Source organism: Rhea pennata, chromosome 3, assembly GCF_028389875.1.
Source record: "Rhea pennata isolate bPtePen1 chromosome 3, bPtePen1.pri, whole genome shotgun sequence".
Taxonomy (NCBI): domain Eukaryota; kingdom Metazoa; phylum Chordata; class Aves; order Rheiformes; family Rheidae; genus Rhea; species Rhea pennata.
In genome coordinates, this window is record NC_084665.1 from 47,800,596 (window position 1) to 47,822,910 (window position 22,315).

General features: G+C 35.2%; 1 protein-coding gene across 2 annotated transcripts in view; it reads left to right on the forward strand.

Moving 5' to 3' along the window:
* The window catches only part of NUP133 (nucleoporin 133), a 36,549-nt gene extending 17,473 nt beyond the window's left edge, over positions 1-19,076 (forward strand). For both annotated transcript variants that reach the window (XM_062573679.1, XM_062573681.1), the window contains 10 exons: positions 376-475; positions 1,453-1,704; positions 2,981-3,114; positions 5,398-5,556; positions 6,501-6,636; positions 8,654-8,772; positions 10,224-10,304; positions 15,348-15,412; positions 17,646-17,734; positions 18,725-19,076. In XM_062573679.1, coding sequence (XP_062429663.1) covers positions 376-475; positions 1,453-1,704; positions 2,981-3,114; positions 5,398-5,556; positions 6,501-6,636; positions 8,654-8,772; positions 10,224-10,304; positions 15,348-15,412; positions 17,646-17,734; positions 18,725-18,861 — 1,272 coding nt within the window. In that variant the 3' untranslated portion in view covers positions 18,862-19,076. The remainder of the gene's footprint in view (positions 1-375; positions 476-1,452; positions 1,705-2,980; positions 3,115-5,397; positions 5,557-6,500; positions 6,637-8,653; positions 8,773-10,223; positions 10,305-15,347; positions 15,413-17,645; positions 17,735-18,724) is intronic.
* Positions 19,077-22,315: the final 3,239 nt, after the last annotated feature.

The window sequence follows — 22,315 nt, forward strand, 5'->3', positions numbered from 1 at the left end:
TTCCACACATCCAAATACCTTAGGAAAGAAGAGAGAATCTGCTGCGGAATTAGAGATGTTTTTTTCCTTCTGAGCATCTGCTAAAGAGAATTTGAGAAGCTAAAGCATTATTGTTACAAGTTGTGAAAGCAGGAGTGCATAGTAAAGAGTGAAGAGCTTGTGCTTGAGCACTGAGGCATCTTCCTCTGTGTGTACTGTTGTACCCAACTGAAAGGGTAAAGGAAAAAGTAGAGAATAGCAGAGTAACATCTCAGAATTGTAGAAGACATACTTTTGTCTTCTATAATTCTGGTCTGTTTATAAGCAGGTATACACATTCTGGCCGATGTATAGGCAGGTAGACTTCAAAATACTGATATCTTTGCCTTTATATAGGACATGCTACAAGCTGCCAGCCAGTATCGTCAGTCTAGAGCCTCTTTATATAAAACAGGAGAGCTTCCAGAAAGAGAACCTGAATATGTTCCATGGACAGGTGAGAAGCGTGATAATAACTTATTAGGTATCTATTGTAAGCAAAAAGTACTTTTCACGTGTTTCAGAACACACAAAAAGATTTTCTGAAATCTTTGCTGTAGCTTTCAGCTGAACATTAAACCTTTATTGTTATAAAGTATTAGGGAGTTGTCAGTAAGAACAGTAGAAGCTGAAGATATCATTTGGTTATCATTTATTTTCTCCACTATTGATAACAATTCTTTAAACTTACATTGCATTTGACTACAAAAACAAAATTTGGGAGTCAAAACTGTACCTATTTTTTTGTATGTGCTGGTTCTAGTTGACAAAACTATGGAATATATCACTTCAAATCATAAACTGTCATCTGTTTTAAAAAGGACTGATGTGCTCTTTTAGGTGTGTTTTGTTTGGTGATTTAATACTGTGAAAAACTGTCAGAACAAACATTTGCAAAACCAAACACTTTCCAGTTGGTGCTTAAGCTTCCCTATGACTTCTACATATAAAACATATGTACTTTGTGCTCCCAAGATGAAAATCTTTTGAAAAGCGGGGTCTTCATGAGTACATCCAGATATTTAAATCAGATTAACAGTAGGTGCCTTTTCTCATATTTGTTGCATTGCAGTATTTTTCCTGTGTATGTCTGCTTTGTCTAGAGAGTGTGCAAGTATTTTTTTTTTCCTTCAAAACAGTATCTAATACTGATAGCTGATGTTGTACATCTGTGTAGTTTGGGGAATATTTTTGTTTCTATTCTTAGTATTTACTTCATCTTAGACAAATTTAACATATTAAAGAAGATTGGAATATGTTTGTAGTTAGTTTTGCTTGCTTTTAAATTAAAATAAGTTTATTAGCTTTTTTCTTTTGGTATCTTTTTATTATTTAGGTTCTATTTTATTACCTAATCATGTTTTTGTTATACTTCAGCATATAGATCCCTTTGAGGGGCTTACTTTCTCATGTTCACTGTGGTGTTTTTTCAAGCATCTAGTGGTCCTGCTGGTATACGTACAGCAATAATACGTCAGCATGGAATCCTTCTGAAGGTGGTATATCCTCAGGTGGACAGTAACCTCCGCAGCATTGTGGCTGAACAGCTGGTGGCACTACTAGACTGTTTTCTAGATGGCTATGTGTCTCAGCTTAAATCTGTTGACCGACCTGCGGATCAAGAGAGATACAGTAATCTGGAAATGGAGTATGTGCAGAAAAGATCAGAACTCTTGTCTCCTTTCCGTAAGTATTGTATGCTTTCCTTTAATCCAAGGTTTAGTGCTTACGTTTGATGCGGAAATTATGCAAATCTGATAGAGTAAATTGCATTTATATATGAATTCTATTTATTTCACATATATGTGCCTTCAAGGTATTAGTTAATAACTTTATGACAATAAGACCTTTGGCAAAATGAAAACTGCTTTGCAGAAAAGCTTCCCCCTTCCCGCCCCCCCCACATTTCACCCTATTATGCAAGTATATATATCTAACAGCTGCTTGAATTTTTCGTTTGTAGACTTAAGTTCTCCTGGCAGAAGCTTATCTTGTGCCAACTGGCTGAAATATAGCTTACAAATGGATTTCTAAGTTTTTATATTGTTGCTAGCTGACATAAATTTGTGTATTTGAAAGTTTATTCAGTGTTTATCAGCAAAATTACTGATTTAGCAAAAGTTAGCAAAAATCTAGCAATCTTGATTATTAAATAATCAAACTTGTCATTTAACCAGTCACAGATGTGGTCAAGTCTGTACTGAATGTTTTATTGACAGCAAAGCTCTCTTATGAAAGGGAGATAACACAGAGCAAACACATTTTAGTAAATTTATATAGTTAAATTTTTTAACTGAAAATGAATGATTCACTATAAACAGAACAATCTAATAATCACAGCCTTTTAATATTCTTGGTTTAAGAAAAGTCTTCTAAACTTTATCAGTCTCAGTTCTACTGACATTCATGGGCTCTGATAGCTTGCAAATACTCCTTATATTATTATAGTCAATTGAAAGTTCATACTTCCTTACATGCAAAAAGTAAGTGTTCTGCTAGCTCTTGGGTTTAACTGGATGAAAATAAAAGAGTTTGAATAAGATATTTAGAATACAAATCCCATGATCTTTATGATTGTTTTATAAAAGCCTTTGCCTGCTGCTTTTTCGTTTTCTCTAGTTAAGTGAATGTTAATTGCAAGTATTAAGGGTGGGTTGTTTTCTCTCTTCCCACCCTTAAAGCACACACAGATATGTGCTAACTTTCAGAGAAAGTAGGATGTATTCTACCCATTTAGTCTTCTAAGCTTCTTCCCTCTTACACTAGGAGGGCAGGAGTGGCATAGAGACTTGCATGTGCACAGGGTATGTAAGAATTATGTAAATGGTTCTTTGGGAATGTGTAAATATCTCCTTCATGTGAACATTTGAAAAACTTCCAGTTTTCTGATCTCTGCCATTGCACATCCTCTCACAGCTGAGGACGAACATGTTTAACTTTTTTTTGCTTTTTGGTTGCTTAGTTTCCCTGGGACAGTATCAGATGGCAGCTGCTTTAGCAGAGAAGTACTGTGACTTTGATATCCTGGTGCAAATGTGTGAGCAGACAGATAACCAGGCTAGATTGCAACGTTATATGAGTCAGTTTGCGGACCAGGTAATTCTTTTTCTGTTTTGTTTAGGTTAGCATTTTGTAGTAAGATGGCATGTGGAATGTTACAAAAAAATCTTTACATTTTAGGTTTTCTGTTTTATATATATTTTTATAAGCAGAGTAGAAATTTGAGCATTAAACCACAGTCTTGAATGTAAGTTCATACACTCTTCTTCCCCTTGCCACTCCCCAAGCTTCTGCATCCACCTCAATGGCAGACTTCTAAGATATTCTTTTTTTTTTCTTCTACATGTTCATGATACTTACAGATAATATATCCACGAAGGAAATGCAGAAAATTTGAGTAAAGTTCCACTTTGCAGAACTGGCTGGAGTGCTTTGCCCTGAGCTTACAAAAAAGTCAACAAAAATGTAGATGCTAGCTATATAGACAGTGGCTCTTAATAGGACTATTTTTGTGCTTCAGTCAGTCTCACTCTTCACATCTTTCAGCATTATGTGACTGGTTCATGAAGTACTGTAGCTGGTAATGTTGTTTAATTAACTAATTATATCTAATATAAATTTAAGGATAATTTCTGAAAGAGCAGATGAGATTTAGTGTATAAATAGAAAAGTAGTTAAGAGTAGGAAGTAGGGTTTTTTTCCTGTGGTCTTTTTACTGATATCTGATACTTGCTCAATAGATGCTGGAAAAACTGTTCAAATCTGGTGTAAATGTTTTTAAAGTGTGCTGAAAAATTGGAATCTTAAGGACAAGGCAATAGATCACTGGAGATGATTTAAGGAGCTAGAGCACCTCTCATGTGAGCAGAGGATGAGAGAGCTGGGGCTGTTTAGCCTGGAGAAGAGAGAGCTTGAGGAAGGGATCTTACCAATGTGTATAAGTAACTGATGGAAGGATGTCAAGAGGATGGGGCAAGACTTTTCTCAGTGGTATCTGGTAACACGATGAGAGCAATGGGCATGAACTGACACACAGGAAGTTCCACCTAAACACAAGAAAATGCTTCTTTACTGTGAGTGTGACTTGAGTCCTGGAGCAGGCTGCCCAGAGATGTTGTAGAGTCTCCATCCTTAGAGATGCTCAAAACCAAATGGGGACATGGTCTTGGGTGACCTGCTCTAGCTGACTGTGCTCTGAGCAGGGTGGGGATTGGACTAGATGATCTCGAAAGGTGCCTTCTGACCCCAACTATTTTGTGATTCTGAGATGAAGGGGACTGGGAAAAGGTTTCCCAATCCGAGAGGGTCAGCAAGCTCAATTTGATTAGCGTACTGCAACAACTATGGAAAGAGAACTTAACTGCAGTCCATGAGCTTCATAACAAAGTACAAAAAGTTTGTTTAATAAGGACAAGCAAAAGTGTCAGTAATGGGTGGAAGTTAACATAAGCATTTTTAGTAGTGAAAGTTGAATACTCAGACATATCCTCCCAAAGGAAGTGAATTCTTCATTCTTTTTTTTTTTTTTTTAGATCCCTTAGATGCATTTTTTGTTGTTTTTGTTTAAGGGGAAAATTTCAAATTTTTTATAAAAAGTTGCTTTGGCTAAGGTAGGGTTACAGTTTAATTGTGTAGAATATCAGACTAATGCTTTCTCAAAACTTACCTTTAAAATTCTTAATACCATTAAAATTTAGCATTATTACTCTGTGAATTAATTATGAATTAATCTGTAATTAAAATCTCAAATCCTGGTTAGTTATTTCACACTGAAGTTTTTTGAGGATGAAATGATTTAAAAAAGTAGCATGAAGACATTGTTTTTTAATGATGACTGACGGAAGTAAGGTAGCTGGTTTGGTTGGTGATAGGAGGGAGTGTTTCAAAAAAAAAAAAAACAGTGACAGCAGATGAACATATGAACGTGAAAGGAAGTAGTAAGCATGGAGTTCTGGAGGGAAAAGGCACAGGTAGAGAAATGAGATCAGAATGGGTCAGTGGGTGACATCTGTTTACATTCTTATGGATTAACATGAAGAATTTGTGTTTGGTGCTTTCTCTGCTTCTATGTGTCCAAGTATCTGCAGCAGAATAGTTATTGAATTCTGTGTTTGTGGCATTGTTCCCATGCCATTCTTTAAATGTTATATTTCTATTAGACCTAGATACGACCTCTCTATCAGAATTCATTTTTCAGTACTAGTGTATTTTTTTTTCCATCTTCCATTCCATTTGTTTTTCCATCTTCTTCCATTTGCTAAGCAGGATAACTGGTATTGTTAGCAATTACATTTCATGAAGCATTTTGCTTCATGCTTTTAAATATAGGGTTATTTAAAGGTAATTTTCAAGATGTGTTCATATTTCTATTACCGTCAGAATTTTTCAGATTTCCTGTTTCGCTGGTATTTAGAAAAAGGAAAGCGTGGGAAGCTGTTGTCTCAACCTATTGCTCAGCATGGACAGTTGGCCAGTTTTTTGCAGGCCCATGAGCATCTGAGCTGGTTACATGAAATCAATAGCCAGGATTTGCAAAAGGTAGGTTTTTTAATACAATCAAACTGAAATATTATATTTTGGCAATTTTAGCAACTGAGTTAAATGCATATTCAAGTATGCAAATTACCTAGTTACTGCTCTTCATCAAAAGAAAACTGCTTAAATGGGTGAGTTATAAGAGAGGTGACAGGGATTACTAAGAGAGTACCAAAAGCCTCCCTCCAGGCACCATCTAGTATGTGATATAAGCTGCTGCTTTGTGTAATGCAAATTACTGCTGTTTTTCATCCCATATTCCCATATTGATGACTAATACTTTGTATCAGGGAAGGATATTTTGTTTTTTCCCCTCAGGCTATGCAAGTAATTGTAAAGTGTTTAGGAATGTAATACTCCATTTGTGTGACAGAAGTTTTGTCTTTTATAACAAAGCACTATGAAGAGGGGAGCAAGGATTCTAAAATATAAATAATTCTGTCTGGGTAGTTATTCTGAGTAGATGCTCAGGGAAATTTTCCGTTCCTTTATCTGACATGCAAGTAAATTCTTGCCTGTATGTTTGGTTACCACAGGGATTGTACATAACATTCTATTTTCTATATTCCTTAATTAACAAGTAGATCAGTCAAGCTGTTTTGTCAAAGCATATTTGCCTGGGTGTTGATAGTGAAGCATTTAATAAAATGACAGTGGTATAATAAATGAAATTGCAATTTATCCTTTGACATAAGAGCTTTCCTTGATTAGTAATTTAAAAGGTTTTGGGGGTATAGCAGGAACAGAGATCTCCACTTCCTTCTTAAAAGTGTAATGAAGAGTTTTAATTTCTAAATTGTAACCATCTTTAATACTATAACCTGCATATTTAAAAATAATAAATAGTTATGAGACTGCTGTTCCAGATTATGTGATCTTACTTGTTCATTTAGTGTTAACTTTCAGCACTTATTTCTAACATCTTCCAACATCTTAATTAATTTCAGGCTCACAGAACACTGCAAACTTTAGCAAATATGGAGACTCGTTACTTTGCAAAGAAGAAAACGCTTCTTGGCTTGAGCAAATTAGCTGCACTGGCATCTGACTTCTCAGAAGACATATTGCAAGAAAAAATAGAAGGTAAGAAAAGCATAACAAAGTGAAAGATGGACTTAAATGAAGTTACTGAATCAGAATCATGTTAATATTGCCAATAGTTGATCTGTTAGGATGAGGGCTCTAATGTAACCTGGTAAGGATAAATGGGTCACCCCATTGTTGCTGCCCCAGCTGCCTGCTTTTGCCTATGGCAGAAATTGCTGAGCCTTTTGTGAAGCTGAGTCACTGTGAATCAGACTAGCGTTCTAAGGAAAAGTTGGAAATACTTTATCGTGAAAAACTAGCTTACAAACTGGGGTGATATGCAGGAGCTGCTTTTTGACCTACTCAGCTGTTCACTGAAGGAAGGGTAGTGAAAACAGCACATGGAAACAATAACCTTGGCATTCATTTTCAGCTGTGAGTTAGAACTAAGAATGTGGAAACTTTTTATCTTTTCACTTGTTCTGGTAACACATAAAATATTTGCATAAATAACAAGTTGCACAGCTTTTTGAAAAGTCCCTGAGAGGTCTGAAATAGCCAGTATTTCTAAACTATTCCCACTGAATGAGTTTTATGAAGATATATTTTATATTTCACATGCAAGATAAAAAATGGATGAATTTCTTAAAGCTTGTTTATGAAATGTCTCTCAATTTTGAATTCTGCTCAAGTCTCGAGACTCTTAGGCTGTACAAGGAGATCCTATAACTATTCAGTACTTGTCGTAATGTACCCACAAATACATGTATCTATGATCTCAGGAAGTGCTTTCTCAGCATCTCAAGTCTTTCTTTTTATCTAGAAAGTTTACAGTTACAATGAAAAAAGTTGTCCTGCTTTTTTACCAGGTACAATGGTTTCACCCCTCTGCCCTCTCTATTAGTTTAAAAAATACCCTTCTCCTGATATTGTTTGTGCAGCAGGTAGTGCTGTGAGTTTGTGAGAAGGCAAAAAATACGTAAATAGTTTAGCTGGATGCCAAGAGAGGCTTTAAAATACCACTCAGTCTATCAACTATTCCTTTTTATTTTTCTGCCTATTTATCCATGTCTGTTACGTAGAATTCTTAAATGAAATCCTGTTGGAAAGTCCTAGGATACGTATGATAACTAAGTAGGCTTTGAAAATTGTATTTAGCTTGTAACAATAATATATCATCTGACTCTTTAAATTGAAGCATTGCATCAAAACTTGAAATTGGAGTTTACCCCTCTGTGAATGCAGCTTAAGAATTTATTTATTTGCTGATGTGAGCAAGTTCATCTTTAAATAGGAAAAGTGAAGAAGCTTTATTTCAGCAGTAAGGGACTGTTAAATTTTCAGCTGAACTCTTTAGCTTGCTACACACTTCTATATGACATAACTTTAGAGACTTATATGCCTTGTATATCTGTCTCTCACTTATAAAGATGGAATAATTACCTTTGCAATATTCTGTTTATCTATTTAAACAGATAAAATACTCCTTATAATTATTTTCTTCTTTCTACAAATAGAACTGGAAAAAAAGTGTTAGCTCATGTAAAGTTGTGGCAGAAGTTATTCCATTTCGATTTTATTTTAGCCTAGTAACAGAAGCAGATTATACGGGGGGAGGGGAGAAAACAATCAAAAATGGAATAATTCATGTGATGGAGCAGATCCATGGCATAGGACTTCAGTCAAAAAGTGGTATTTCCTAGAAATCATATCTTGTCCAGCTTGCCTTTCCTGCATTAGTGCCACAACTACCCTCCAACTTTTACATATTTATTTTGTGATTTTGATGAACTAAAGAAAAGTTTATCGGTCTGCATTACATTGGGAACTTGAATGAAAACAGGGTTTATGGTATGAAAGTAGAAAGTGAACTAATTCACAAAGATGATGCTATTGTAATGAAAGTACTTCTATGCTTTGTTAACTTACATAATAAAGCATACAAATAAAATGCTTTATAACAAGTATTTGTAGACTTGAATAATATTACGACTTTTCAGTTATTGCTGTACTGTAGAATTTATAACTGTATTTTTAATAACATGAAGTATTCATCTCCTTAAATGACTACAAGAAATATCAGAACAGGAGCGTTTTCTGTTGCATCAGGAGACCCTTCCTGAACAATTACTGGTAGAGAAACAACTGAACCTTAATGATATGCCTGTGTTGTCTGCACCTCAGCTCATCGATGTGAGTACCACATGTTCCCTTCATTGCACAGGTAAAGTGCAATTATGTTTTCTAGCTCAATGTGATAAAAGACAGCTGTGATCTCATTGATTTTATTTGACTTGCTAAGTGCCTAAAGATCTAAGGTATGAATGTGCTTCTCTTAGATTCTACCAACAGCAGACTTCAGAATGCTGTTTTCAGTTCAGAATTTCTCTTCGTTGTTGAGGTGTTTTAGAGCACTGCTCTGAGTAGAAGCCAGTCAGATCAATGCCAGAAGCTGAATTGCTTGTTTAAGCTAGATTTGGATATGGAAAAGAAATTACCTTCTGTAGAATCCTTGGTAGGGCTGAGCTCAGAAGGCAGAAGGAACTAAGAATTATACTTTATTGGAGAAAGGTGCTGCAATGTAGAAAAATATAGAGTTGGAAGCAGGAAAGGGCTTTGGTTACCTGCTGCACTGAATGTCCAGACAATATCTTTTTACTTCTTAAAAATAGCAACAACAAACAAAACCGTCTAATTCTAGAATCAATATTAGAGCTGTGTTACCCTCCATACCCCTTTCTGGTAGTAGCCAGGAACTAGTAGCCTTTTTATTTCTGCCCAGCTGGCAGCATATTTTTACTATCCAGCGTGCACACAAAATACTAGAGGGATGAATGACGGCAGTATATTGTAAAACAAACCAGATCCTGTTAAAGGTGTCAGATTTGCAACTTTTTATAATCTTCTGAAGCTGCTAGTACACCTGTTAAATTCTCCACATTTTCTTAGTATAGCACTTACAGTCATCAGATTGTGAAGGCATTGCCTGTGTCTTTAAGTGAGGCTAGCTGTGGGGATAAGGAAGAGGAGGAAGTGTCACTTAAGACTTTCCAAACAGCTGGCACCGTGACAGTTTTCCTTTTGAATTATACCTGTTGTTAAATCAATGTTGTTACCACTTAGAATGAGAGAATGAAATTTTCAAAATATAAGTAAAAAGTGCATTAATGTTAACTTTTAAGTTGCTAGTTTAGAATTTAGTTTATGGGGGAAAATTAAAATTTTTGATAGCTAGCTTTTCTGTTTTTGAAAGATGAAAGATGGTACATGTGCTTATTTATTGCCCTGAGGCTTAATTGCTGAAATAATTCAGAGAGCTTATTTTATTTGTGGAACTGAGCTCTGGCTACAATAGTCCAGGAATGTTACAGCCTTAAATGGCATTTAAATTTGAAACCTAGCAGCCTTATGTCCAATATCGTTTGTCCACAGACCATTGTCATGTAGGTGGAATGCTGCTCTAAAACCTTACGTATATTCCTTACTATAAAAATACTTGCAGTTGAATCAAGACATATTTTCATGAGAAGGTCATGTAAGTGGAAAATACATGGTGGTCTTCCCACAATGAGTTGTCCACAATATCAATTACATTAGTTTGTAGGCTAAAAATAATTCTGTACTTTTAATCTTTCATGCTGTAGATGTACATATGTGATGAGAACAGAAGGGCCAACGAGTATGACTTCAAAAAAGCACTTGATCTACTGGAATATATTGATGAGGTAGTAAAAGTTTTTTTTTGTTGTTGTTTTTTTCTTTTTTTTTTTATATATTTTATTTTTGGAGGTTGGGGGGGAAGGATTTCTAATCCAAAGATTATTTCTTTTGGGTTATTTAAGCTAAGATTGTGCATCTGTAGTTAGTTAAGATCCTGTCACCTTAGTTTATGGTAAGTAAACATAACCTGCAATGTTTTTTTTTTGGTTTGTTTTAAGTCACTGGAGATTTAATGCCAAATATGGTTTAGAACATTCAATGCCAAATATGGTTTAGAACATTCGAGCATTTAAGAAAAAGTGACACTCCTTATCTTCAGATTTCATTGATAGTCTAGTTTCTTTCTGATGGATCTTTGCTTCTCCACAGGCTTTCTCCAAACAGAATACAGATCACTTGTTCTCAGTAGTTCGGTTCTTGTATCTCCATTATTGGCAGTTTCTCTGAGTGTCCTTAGATAATGTTGGATAGTCACCATTTTTTTAACATGTAAATAGGACTGAATCACAAGTTTGCTATCTTAAACTTAGGAGTTGTCATCATAACTCATTGTATGGTCTAGTGTCTTGTCAAGAGTAACTTTCCACAAAACATGAATAAATCAGCTTACGAGGAACACAAAACTTGAAATAGTCTTTGCTAAAAAGCTAAAGCTGTACTTTTTCAGAGAGTTACTTCAGGCTTCTCTTATGAATGAATTGGAAAGTATTCCTTAGCACTTGAAAATCAGTGCTCTTTCCTGACTATCCCAACTGTTGCTATTCTGGGTGGAAGGGCTCTAGCTAAGATTCTTTCTATAGTAGTGCTTTAGAAAACCGTTGTGCCATTTTGTTGGCCTTCGGTAATTTTGTCTTGAAGATTATAAATATTGTTTTGATTCTAAACTGTGTTTTCAATTGCATTCTTTTTCTCTCATTCTTTCATGAATGTTTCTGTACTGTTATTAACTAGTATTTATTTTCTTTTATGCATGAATATGTATACTTCTGTTTTGTGTTGAGTACTTTGAGAAAGTGTTAGTTCTTAGTATGTTAATTATCTGAGTTATTAACTCAAATTAACTGAGTTTTCCTCTTAAATTTTGCCTCCCCATTTCATGACTGCTCAAATAATGATTTTTCTTCAGATGTAAAAATATACATATATAAATGTTGCTTTAAGAAAGTGAGATTTCAGAAGCATTTTTCAGTCGGAATTTTGAGTCTCTAATAACCTGAGTAGGACTGCTTGGCACAAATTAGAGATGGTGCCTTAGACTAGTGTTTCTGAGGAGATGAGTTCAGTTATATCTATAGAGTTTAATCAAGGTTATCTCTTATCAGATACAATTGTAGTTACACACTTGAGAATGTCTAAGCTGTTCTTTGTTTTTCCTTGCTTTTCTCTAGCAAAAACATAATGCAAAGGCAAGATTCATCCTCTTGCTTCCAGAATTCTGAAGTCTAGAGTTCATGGATTCTGTTTCCTCTTACAGAGGGTATTTAAAGTAGCTGTAATAGTTCAGGACACTGAGAAGAATATGTATGGTCTTTTTTTCTGAGAGTAGACCTTAAAAAGGGCTCTGACACTAAGCTTCTCAAAGTTTCTGTGCAGTGAAGGGACTGCGCATTCTAAGACAAATGTGTGTTTTTGAAGAAGTATTTACTAATATACTAATGTAAAATACACATCATAATGTGGGCATTGAATGTAATGCATGCCAGTTAGCTTGGCTCTGCCAAGAAAAAAACTTTGAATTCAGTCACTGTTTAGCACATATTGAAAACTTGCCTACAATGTACTGTTTTACAGATTTATATTTGTTCATATGCTTGAAAATAATGCCTTTTTTTTCAAATTGAAGTACTTGGTCTTCAGCTGTCATATGTGGGGATGTTGAAAGCCTAAGCCATGTCTTCAAATGGAAATAAATAGTCTTCAGTGGCTGAAGAGTCTGATAAGCTCATTTGTTAAAATAGGAACTGCAGCTATAGGATTGAGTTCATTCCTTTTCTTCTTCCTCAGGTTTCCTTGACTTCATACTCAAAGCCTTTGCAGCCTGATCACATAAGTAATCACTTTCTTGCACTTGCAAAGTCTGAGATCACTGCTGTGCAAGTTTTGTTTTCACATATGTTAGCTGTGCAAATGAAGGTGAAAGTAATTTCTTGCTTCTTGTCTTTGGGATTTCTTAAAATTCTCATCACGATTTTAAATTGTTTCTTTAGAACTTGAAGCTTTGTCTCAGTTTTTAGAGAATGTCTAAGCTGTTTTTTTTTTCCTTGCTTTTCTCTAGCAAAAGCCTTGCCACTCTTCTATTTTATTCACTATCTTTTGTAGCTCCAACTTTGTGAGAATGTTACTGGTCATTATTTCACCTCTTAAGGGGTATTTTTTCAGAGTAGAGTGATTTGTTTTCTTAGATGTGCTTTTTCCTAGAGAAAACATTTTGCTTATGTTTACTTTTTTTACTACTTTTTTTTTTTTTTTTTTTTTTTTTTTTTTTTTTTTTTTTTTGCTTGGGGATCAAAATAAGTGTAGAAGTTATGAAAGTTGATCTTTAATTCTTACTGTCATCATCACAACCCCTTTTAAAGGATTGCATGTTCTTGTTCTGAGGCAGCTATACTCTGCTCCTAATTGACCATTCCAATTAAATTTCAAGTTTCTGAAGAATTTGGGATATTTGAAACTGTTCATACATATTCTCTTTCAATTCTCTTGTTTTATTTTTCCTTGTTTAATACAAGGGATTTTGAAGTCCTCCTGAGATTTCCATCTTCCATCAAAGTAGCTGGTCAATTACCTTATATTTCAAGTATTGGGCATTCATTTGGACATGTTTGAAAATGTACTTGTGGATTTTCTTCCATATTGTAGTTATGAAAGCATAGTATAACTCATCAGGTGTCTAGTTGTAGCTTGTGCTCAAAGCAGGAACAACTGTGAGGTCAGACCAGGTTGCTCAAGGCTTTATCCTGTTGGGTCTTGAAAACCTCCAAGGATAGAGACTGCACTTCCTCTCTGGGCTGATCCAGCTTCTTATGATACCTGATCACATAAGTTGGTTTTGTGAGACTATCATAGGTTGTTATTTTGTTTGGTCTTCAGAACACTACACACAAAAATTTCATGTTTCTGGGGTTTTTAAGCAACCTCTTACTACATGTTCAGTCTGGCATTAACAGTGTTTTTGTATTTTTTCTCATCAACTGTATGTATTCCTACTGACTTTTCTATTTACTAACTTGTAGTTCTCCTTTACCCATTTGTAATGTATTCTATAAATCTGTTGCACTATATACTGATCAACAGATGTGCTAGAATATGAATTAGATTAAATGGAAATTATTTGCTGTTTCAAAGGCTTGGAAAGAATTTCTTAATGTTAATTTGTGATTGCTAGAGTGTGTTGCAGCATATGAGTGTGTTAAAACCAATAATAACTTGCCTGATATCACAGATCTGTCTGTCATGTCTGAGGATCAGCAAAGCTTGGATACCTGAACTACAATATGGCTCATCTTTATATACGCTGTTATAGATTAGAAAACTGCCTTAAATGTCAACAAATCATTGTATGGACATCCTTCTAATGGTTTAAATCTGGTTGTATATTGATCTAGTCTGAGTGACAAGCTAAACTCTAAGTCAAGGTTACTGCATTAACTGTCTATGTACAACATAATTTCAATTCTAATAAAAGCGTTTTAAGATACACCCTTCCATGTAATTCTGTACGTAGATCAACTCAAAACTTTTAATAGGAGTATGGCTGTTGAATATTGGGCTTACGTCGTGATTGCAGGTGCTTTCCTACTAAAACCGAAAAGGTACTGCTTACATTAATTCTCCTAGTTTGTTCAGCCTCTCTCTACAACATATGTTTACAGCTACATTTAAGTCAGAAGGATGGGAGCAGTTAAGATAAATTAAACATATAGTACTGAACTAGACTCACCTGCTTAGTTAGATATACTGCTATTAATAGTTGCTTTAACAGGCCTAAAGCAAATTTTCAGTCGTTGGTTATAATCTCATTTCTTGAAGCTATATAATATGACTATTTTCTTTTGGTTTATAATGCCCTTATTTTTTTAAAATATTTCCTATGTTAAGTCCTATCTCCTGGTCATTATTTTACCTCTGTTGATGGTATGTATCAAACATGCAATGTTTGCTCCTTTTGCTAACTTTTCCACATTTTTTATGATTGTATAACAAGCAAGACAAAACAATAATCTACATTTATTGCAGGTCAACTTACTGTGTGTAGAGCACAGTTCATCAAGGCCCACGTTAACAGTCAAATAATTTTAGTACAGTAAACAGAATTGTAATGAACAACTTAGTTTCAAGTGACAAGTCGAACTATTATTGGAAATGTATACATGTGTCATGAAGATTGTTGATTTGCACTATTAGAGCACTTTTTTCTTTGAAGATGTCAAAGTGGATTGTGCTATTTAAAGAACTAAAACTTAGAACTATAGTTAAGTAGATGGAATATTGAAGCCCAAAATTTATTGCTTTTCAGAAACCAGCAAAGCCAAGTAAGTGATAAGGCACAAACAGAATTTATAAGTTATGAAGAGCTTATTCCTGCTGAATGCCTGGTGCAAATGAATCTAGTGTCTTTCAACAACATTTGGATAAATAGCAAATGTGAATTTTCTTTTCTGCCCCTCCTTCCCACCCTCCTTCCCTAAACTAGGCAAAATGATGGAATTGTAGCAGTCAAAATCTAAAGTAATAATTCAAAATCTGACCCAAGCTTTTAAGCTGCAAAATAAGGTGGCAGGAACCGCCCAGTTTTAAGTAATAGGAACTGTCAAAATTGAAATTCTTTATGGTTTGGAACATTGCTTTGATCACTAGTACATATATTTAGTATATTATTTCAAATAGACAAATGTGATATAAGTAGCATATACATAATACCACTGTCACTTAAAATTTAACAATGTTCAATAATTAAATAATTCAGTTCAATATCATCTGAGTATGATATGGTGATTATTTCCTTAAAAAAAAATAAAATTACCTTTCTCTCCTTACATGAATCGAAGGATGAGGAAGTGGACGTTAATGATCTTAAGCTAAAAATTCTCTGCAAGGCTCTCCAAAGAAATGGGTAAGTCCAGTACTTGATCAGGATGTGTCCTTTTCTTTGTAAAATGAAACCACAGTAAAAAGATACTTTTGCGGTACTTTATTCTTTTTTCTCTGTGGCAACTTACTATGCTTTTTAAAAATGTAAGAAACATCATAAATATAGCTATACAGCTCTCATTGTTACTGTACCTTTTGATAAGGTAAAGAAATGACTGTAACTGTGTTTCTCTTTGAAGCATCTGTTTTGAGCTACTATTGTGGTTTAAATGTGTCTCCAGACAGAAGTGTTTTAAGAGCAACATGTGCCAAAATCACTCCTGCAGACTTTTATTTCACTTATTTTGGCCATTGAACTGCTTTGAAAACTTCATACCTCTTTCTGAATTAAAGCTGCATTCTTGATTGTAAGAGATCAAAGCTTTATCTACTGCTTAGAAGAACCACCTTCCAGATCATCATCAACACTGAATACAGGCTGAATCCAATTGGTCTGATGAATCTTTTCAGCAAGCAATGCTGCTGTTCAGGTGTAAATGATTCAGATGGCATTCTCTCCCTTTTCTTACTAATTTTCAGCCAGATTTTCTGAATCCCGTCCCCATTCCAACAGAACCTAAGGAATGAGATGAGAATACATTCCAAATGCACTGTATTTTGTGGTGAAAATGGAAATAAGTAGCATTTGTATTCACCCTTATGCACAGGATAGATTCCAAAGGACAGTAGTCTGTAGAAAATAAATTCCTAGTTGCGTTACTGAGTTAGTCATCTCTAACATAAAATATGCAGAAACAAATTCATACTATTCTAAGTGGCTTGTTCTTTCCCTATTAATTTCAGGATGGAAGATTCCAGAGCTGCTGCATGATAGCAGTCTAGCAGTTTGTTTATGCTTTGTCTACACTGGGCCAGGAACAGCATATTGGAAACAATATTTAAACCTTTAAAATCACATACGTATATTGCTGACAAGAATTTACCCACTCCACTAGCTACTGAGATGCAATTTCAAATCACCTTTGTGTGGAATAGTGTTAAAACTTGATCTCCCAGTTGAGCTTCTAGTCCAGCAAGGCTCTGTTACAAAAAGGCTGAGATCTATTTTGAAACAAGTAGTGTTAGCTTCAATCTACATGCAAAATAAAGCATTTGACATGTCATAGTACCTTCTTTTAAGGGTGGCATCTGTTCTCTAGCTGAACAACTACAGATGGTGGTAAGATTATTGAGTATAACAGCAAGCCTTGCTGAGCATGCTGCAGGCTTTCTGGTAGCTGTCCTTGCTGGCTGCTGCCTCTGCACCCAGAGGACCTTTCATCTTCCTCAGACTCTTCCCAAGAGAATCAAAGACAAAATCTGGGAAATTTTGGAGTTAAACTGACATCCAGGGTGAAACTATGCTCTCAGTGAAGGACAGGGAGTTTATCAGTATAGTACCTGGGAACCAGGTACAGATCTGTTGCAACCATGTTCCACTGGCCAAATGAGAGTCTTAGTTAGTTTGGGAACTCACATGAGAGCTCTTTTTGTCTGATAGTTTAACACATGGAACAGGGGACATAAACAACTGAGAGGTCAGAACCACAGCAAGGAAAGTTAGGCTGCTATTGATTTAAAATCATTCCATATAAAGCTCTGCAGAGACAAAGAATTCTCCTTTAAAATTACCTTTCTCTTACAAAAATCTGTTTGGGGTTTTCTCATCACAAATGAGACTTGCATTCACAAATTTCTACCTTCATGTTCAATCACAAATGAGACTCAATATATTTTCTTGTGTGCTGTTACAGACTTGCAAATTACATTTTTCAGTCTTTTTTCTTTCTCCCTCTTTTTCTCATTTCTCAAAGATGTTGGCAAATTATCTCTTCTGCTTTATTGTACCAAAAGGTAAAGCTTTGATGATTGTGAGATGATGGAAATGATTGTTGAGATTAGTTCTTATCCTAACAGAGAAATAAGTAATGTTTGCTTTACAGTTTAGAAGACAGGAAGCATTTCTATTATCCCCTTAACTGGATTACAATATAGTAGTGCAATTTTATTACAGTTTTACCTTTGAAATAAAGAATAACTAACACAGGATAAAAAAAACTCTTGCTTTGAGCTGTAAGCAAGTATATAACGCTTTCTGTATGAACATTTATTAATTCTCTTAGATAATTTATCAGATTTCCTATGTATTGTTTGTTAGTGTTGCATTTTTTTCATCTGCTCAACTGTATTCACCATTTATTCTTTGCAACTTGCAGGTGGTCCAATTCAGAAGGTAAAGATGATCCAATTGAAGCATCCAAAGATAGTATATTTGTGAAAATATTACAAAAACTCTTGAAAGAAGGTAAAATGTACTTAAATATGTGAGCTTCTTGAAATTGTTTAGTTTATTTTTAAAGCTCTTTAAAAGAATCAGATAATACCTAAGAAGAAATGGAGGATAAATAATTTCTGAGAATAATAAAACTTCCACATGCAATCCAGTAGATAATTACAATTAGTTTCATTATGATTGTATCTCTAAGAAGTGATAAGGAGATGAGAGACTAGCAAATTACTTGGTTGTAATCTCAGTATCCTCAAATTATTTGGTCAGTAAGACAGCATTCAGCTTTTTAGAGGTTTGTTATCACAAAGAGTCTTCTGAAATTAAATGCATATAATCTGTAAAATGAAAGGTAAAGATGTAATGGTCCATCACTCAGAAGAGCTTGATCTAATTTAGCTCAAATAGTTTTCCCTGCCCCCCTCCCCCCTAAAAAAGCAAAACCAAAACAAAATCTCCATTAAATTAAAATAGACCAAGGCAGGTTTACAACCATGAAAGTTGCAGATTCTTTTTTTTTTTTTTTTTTTAAGTACCTTAGACTCAAAGAATTCAGTTTTACTATTATTCTATGTTCTTTTTCTTTCCAGAGCTGAGAAGGTTTCATGTTATAAATGTTCTTCAAAACAGTTCTAGTTTTGTATTTTCAATCCTATCAGTTTCTTTCCTTTTGTAAGATTCCCACAGCCCAGATTGAAAGGTTGCAAGCCATTTTGGAGTATTTGTTTCTTGACACCTTCCCTCCTCCCCTGCACAAAGTACTGTGTAACTTGGATTTTAGTTCTAAGTTTTTGAGGATTTCTTAGGTTTAATAACAGAATTCATAGTGACTTTAAAATCGTTATGAGAAGCTCTGTTTCAGTAGGAAGTGTTTGAATCTTGAATTTTGTCCCCTAGTTTTGCAGAATAACTTTTCTTTTTCTTCGCATAAACCAGGTGTTTGCATTAGCAGTTGAGATCCTTTCTAAGTACTTTATCAGTTCTGTAACGGAAGGTTTTGTATTGTAGGAGTCCAGTTAAGTGAATATTTGCCGGAAGTGAAGGACTTGCTGCAAGCTGACGAACTTGGCAACTTGAAATCTAATCCTTACTTCGAATTTGTGTTAAAGGCAAACTATGAACTCTATGTTCAGGGACAAGCATGATGAATACTACTTTTTAAAAATATTTTTTTCTAAAGGATGTTAAATTCATGTATACTTTTTAATTCTGTTCTTACTTTGTTAAAACTTTGTAATAAACGTTATATATAGTAATATGCCTGGTCTTGATGATTTATAAACGTTTCACTTTCGTTGTGGGGTGGTGGTAGTGGTGTTCTGTTTTCAGGCAAAATAATAAAGTTTTTTCATTTTCTGTACCTTGGTAAACTTTGTTTCATTTTATATCTTCACTGAGCACTAGAGAGGGCTAAAAATGCACAGATACAAAGGGTGAAACATGGGACCCACTAAAGAAGGTGGAAATGTTTGCTCTCATTTTATTGTTTTTCTCAGAAGATCATATTTGAAAACACGTGTGCTGCATGACTATTCATCTTTTTTAGGAAACAATATTCTATAAAATAACTCTTCTCTCATACAAGGCTTTTTGTATGCTTTGCACCGATAAAATGCTTTTACTTAGAAGTATCTTTTGCCACAAAACTAGGTAAATTCAACTTTGCGTTAAAGAATGCTAGCGCAAAGGATAATCGGCTTGTCAGTGGTTGCTCAGCTACTCAGTGGCAGGTAGGAAGAAAGCCCAGTTCTCATTCAGAGTTCTGTGATCCAGCAAATCCACCATTGTTCCAGTTCATATGTATAAGCTTAAATTTACTTACCTTTTCAATGCATTTTTAACTATTTTCTGCATCTGTAACTTTCATGTGAATTATATTCAGATTTTGAGAGTAAAGCTAAAACAATTAAGAGTTAAGAGCTCACCGTGCAGTCATTCACAGTAGCTTCTTGAACCTAGGCTCACAGGAAACCTAGAAAGCGGTTATCAAAGTGGGAGTCCAGGATGATCTTCCTTACTCGGTGACTCATTCTTTATTAGATGATGCCACTGATTCCCCTGTCCCAGTTAGTTATCTCTAACTTGGTGGTAAAAAATATCCATGTAACTTTTCAATTTTAATTATTCTGATAGCTGGTAGCTTTTAATCTAAAATTTGGTTAGTTTAATCTGACAAGCTGCACGTTTCCTTTGCAAGTAGCTGAACAGTCAGAGAGTGAATACAGAACAACTTGCATGCCCTTATGTTTTACTTGTCTGGCTGCATGCCTGCTGCGACAACTTGATCCAACAGCTGAGAAGGTCAGAAGTTAAATTGGTTGAAGAGAATCCAGTTTCTAGTTTTAAAAGCACAGCTCCCCTTCCGTTTCTTCCTCTCCTCCCTGTACTAATACAGTAAGCTGTGCTGAGAGTCTGAACATGTTTGGAAGAATAGATTTATCTAGAGAGGTTCTAACTAATATGGGAAAGAAATGCATTAGCGGTCCTCTTCTAAAAATGTTCTAAGAAGCAAATTTTGCTGTTCTGCAATCTTGCATGGCTCGCAGAAGTGTGGGCATAACTCCTAGCTGTGGCTTTGAACAACTAAATCATTTAAAGCACTAGAATTCCATGACCTTTTTTAAATATGATTTTAAAGGTTGTTTCAGTTGATTGATAAATGTAATATTTTTGGAGAAAGGAGTAATTTAACAAATGATTAGCATTCCTTGAAATATGTTCCACTTCTGAACTTTTAATGGACACTCAAATTTTACTTGAAGAGAAAGCTCTTGAATTGACTGTCCACAGTAAAAAATTTGGGGGATATCTCATCCCTCTCCAATTCACTTTCCTAGACTTCTGACCACCTGTATTCTGTCAGGATTGACAGAGTAAGCTGAAGAAAACTTTTGTGGAAGTAAATATTTCTACTAATCCTCAACAACAGATCTGCTTCAAGGTGTCTGGCTTATTTGACAGATGTGTTTGTTCCCTATGGTATAAAAGATTTCTGCAGTTTCTTGGGAAACTCAGCCATGTAGTTTTCACTACTACTCTTTTTATTCTGCTGCCGGGTTAGGAGCTACTTGGCATTTGTACAATGCCTTTCATCTAACTATTGCCAAAACAGAAGGCTTCAGGCAATGAGTTTACTTAAATAAAACCTCATTAAAATAACTTCCATGCCTAAACTGAAGTTAAATGCTCTTGTACTAGAAACATTAAATCGGTTCATTATTCTGTGATGAAGCTTGAAAAGGTTGAGATTTTGGCCTGTTTTTCTCCATGCATTGTATTATTATGTAACAAGCTGTTCTTTTACAGAACTGTCTTCTCAGATTACTATACGGGGAAGAGGCTTTCATTTACATATCAAAAATTATACAGTACTAAATTGTTTCCAAATGTAACAAATAGAGTAAATAAATTACTGCTATTTTTAAGAGAAAATTCACTCAGTTTTCAGTTAAAACAAGGAGCATAGGTAGCTCCTTTTGAATAAGGAGGTGTATGTTTCTTAAGTATTTATTTTCTCTTTAATTCAAAATATTCAAAGTACAAAATGTCCACATGTCTATACTCAATTGTCATTAGAACAGCAGGACAATTTATAAATTGTGATTTGTGACAAATTTCAGAAAAGATTTTCCTTGTGCCCTGCTCTCTTTTGAAAACTGATTTCAATTGCTTTGTGACTTAAGACCAAAATCAAATTGATTTAGTGAGTATAGTTTATTATCAGGGCCACCTTCAGAAAGTGATCTTTTATGCAGAACTATAAGAAATTAGCATTGCTGCCAGGCATTTTGTTGTAAATTGTATTTGAGGAGAGAGAATTTAAAGAAACTGAATGGATAGAATAGATCTATTTTTGTGTCAGGTTTCACTGAAGAATCATTAAGAGTGTTTCTCAGTGATGTTAATGTTTCAGGCAGAATTTCTGCTACAAACATAACTTGATTTCAGATGCAACATCTGATCAACACAACTGACTATATTTTAGACTCCATGGCATTACAGTTCTGCACATGGATGTGACGGCTGCGATTCCTTTAAGTGCTTTCAGGCTTCCTGTACTGTCAGTTGTAGATGACAGACTTGAAGAATAAGTTGAAGAACAGTATGAGAAAATAGCGTATTTCATCCCCCAGTGTGCTCTAACACAGTAACAAGACAGCAATGGGAAATCGGTAGCAGAACGAGATGGTGAGCAGCCAGAGGTGAAGGGGGCTGCTGCCAAACTAGGGGATATGGACAGTAGGTATCAGAGGAGGAGCTGCCTGCTGCTCTGTTGACTGTTCTGCTGTCCCCCGCAGTGAAGGAAATGCAGTCCCTGAAATGCCTTCACTTCCAGGAGATCCCTTACAGCACAAATGCTTCTGATTTAACATTTTTTTCTTCCTCCTCTCCAGACTTCCTTTCGCCAGATTTCAGAAGGGTTTGCCCTTGGCAGGCTGTGCCTTCAGAGAAAGTCCCGAAGGCCGACGTGCAGCAGCTTGCTGGTGAGGTGGCAAACCTGCCTGCGTTTCCTCCCCACCTCGGTTCTTCTTTCCATTGGTAGCCAGAACGTCTGCACGAAATCTTCCACATCTCCCACACGGGATCTCTGCTTAAATG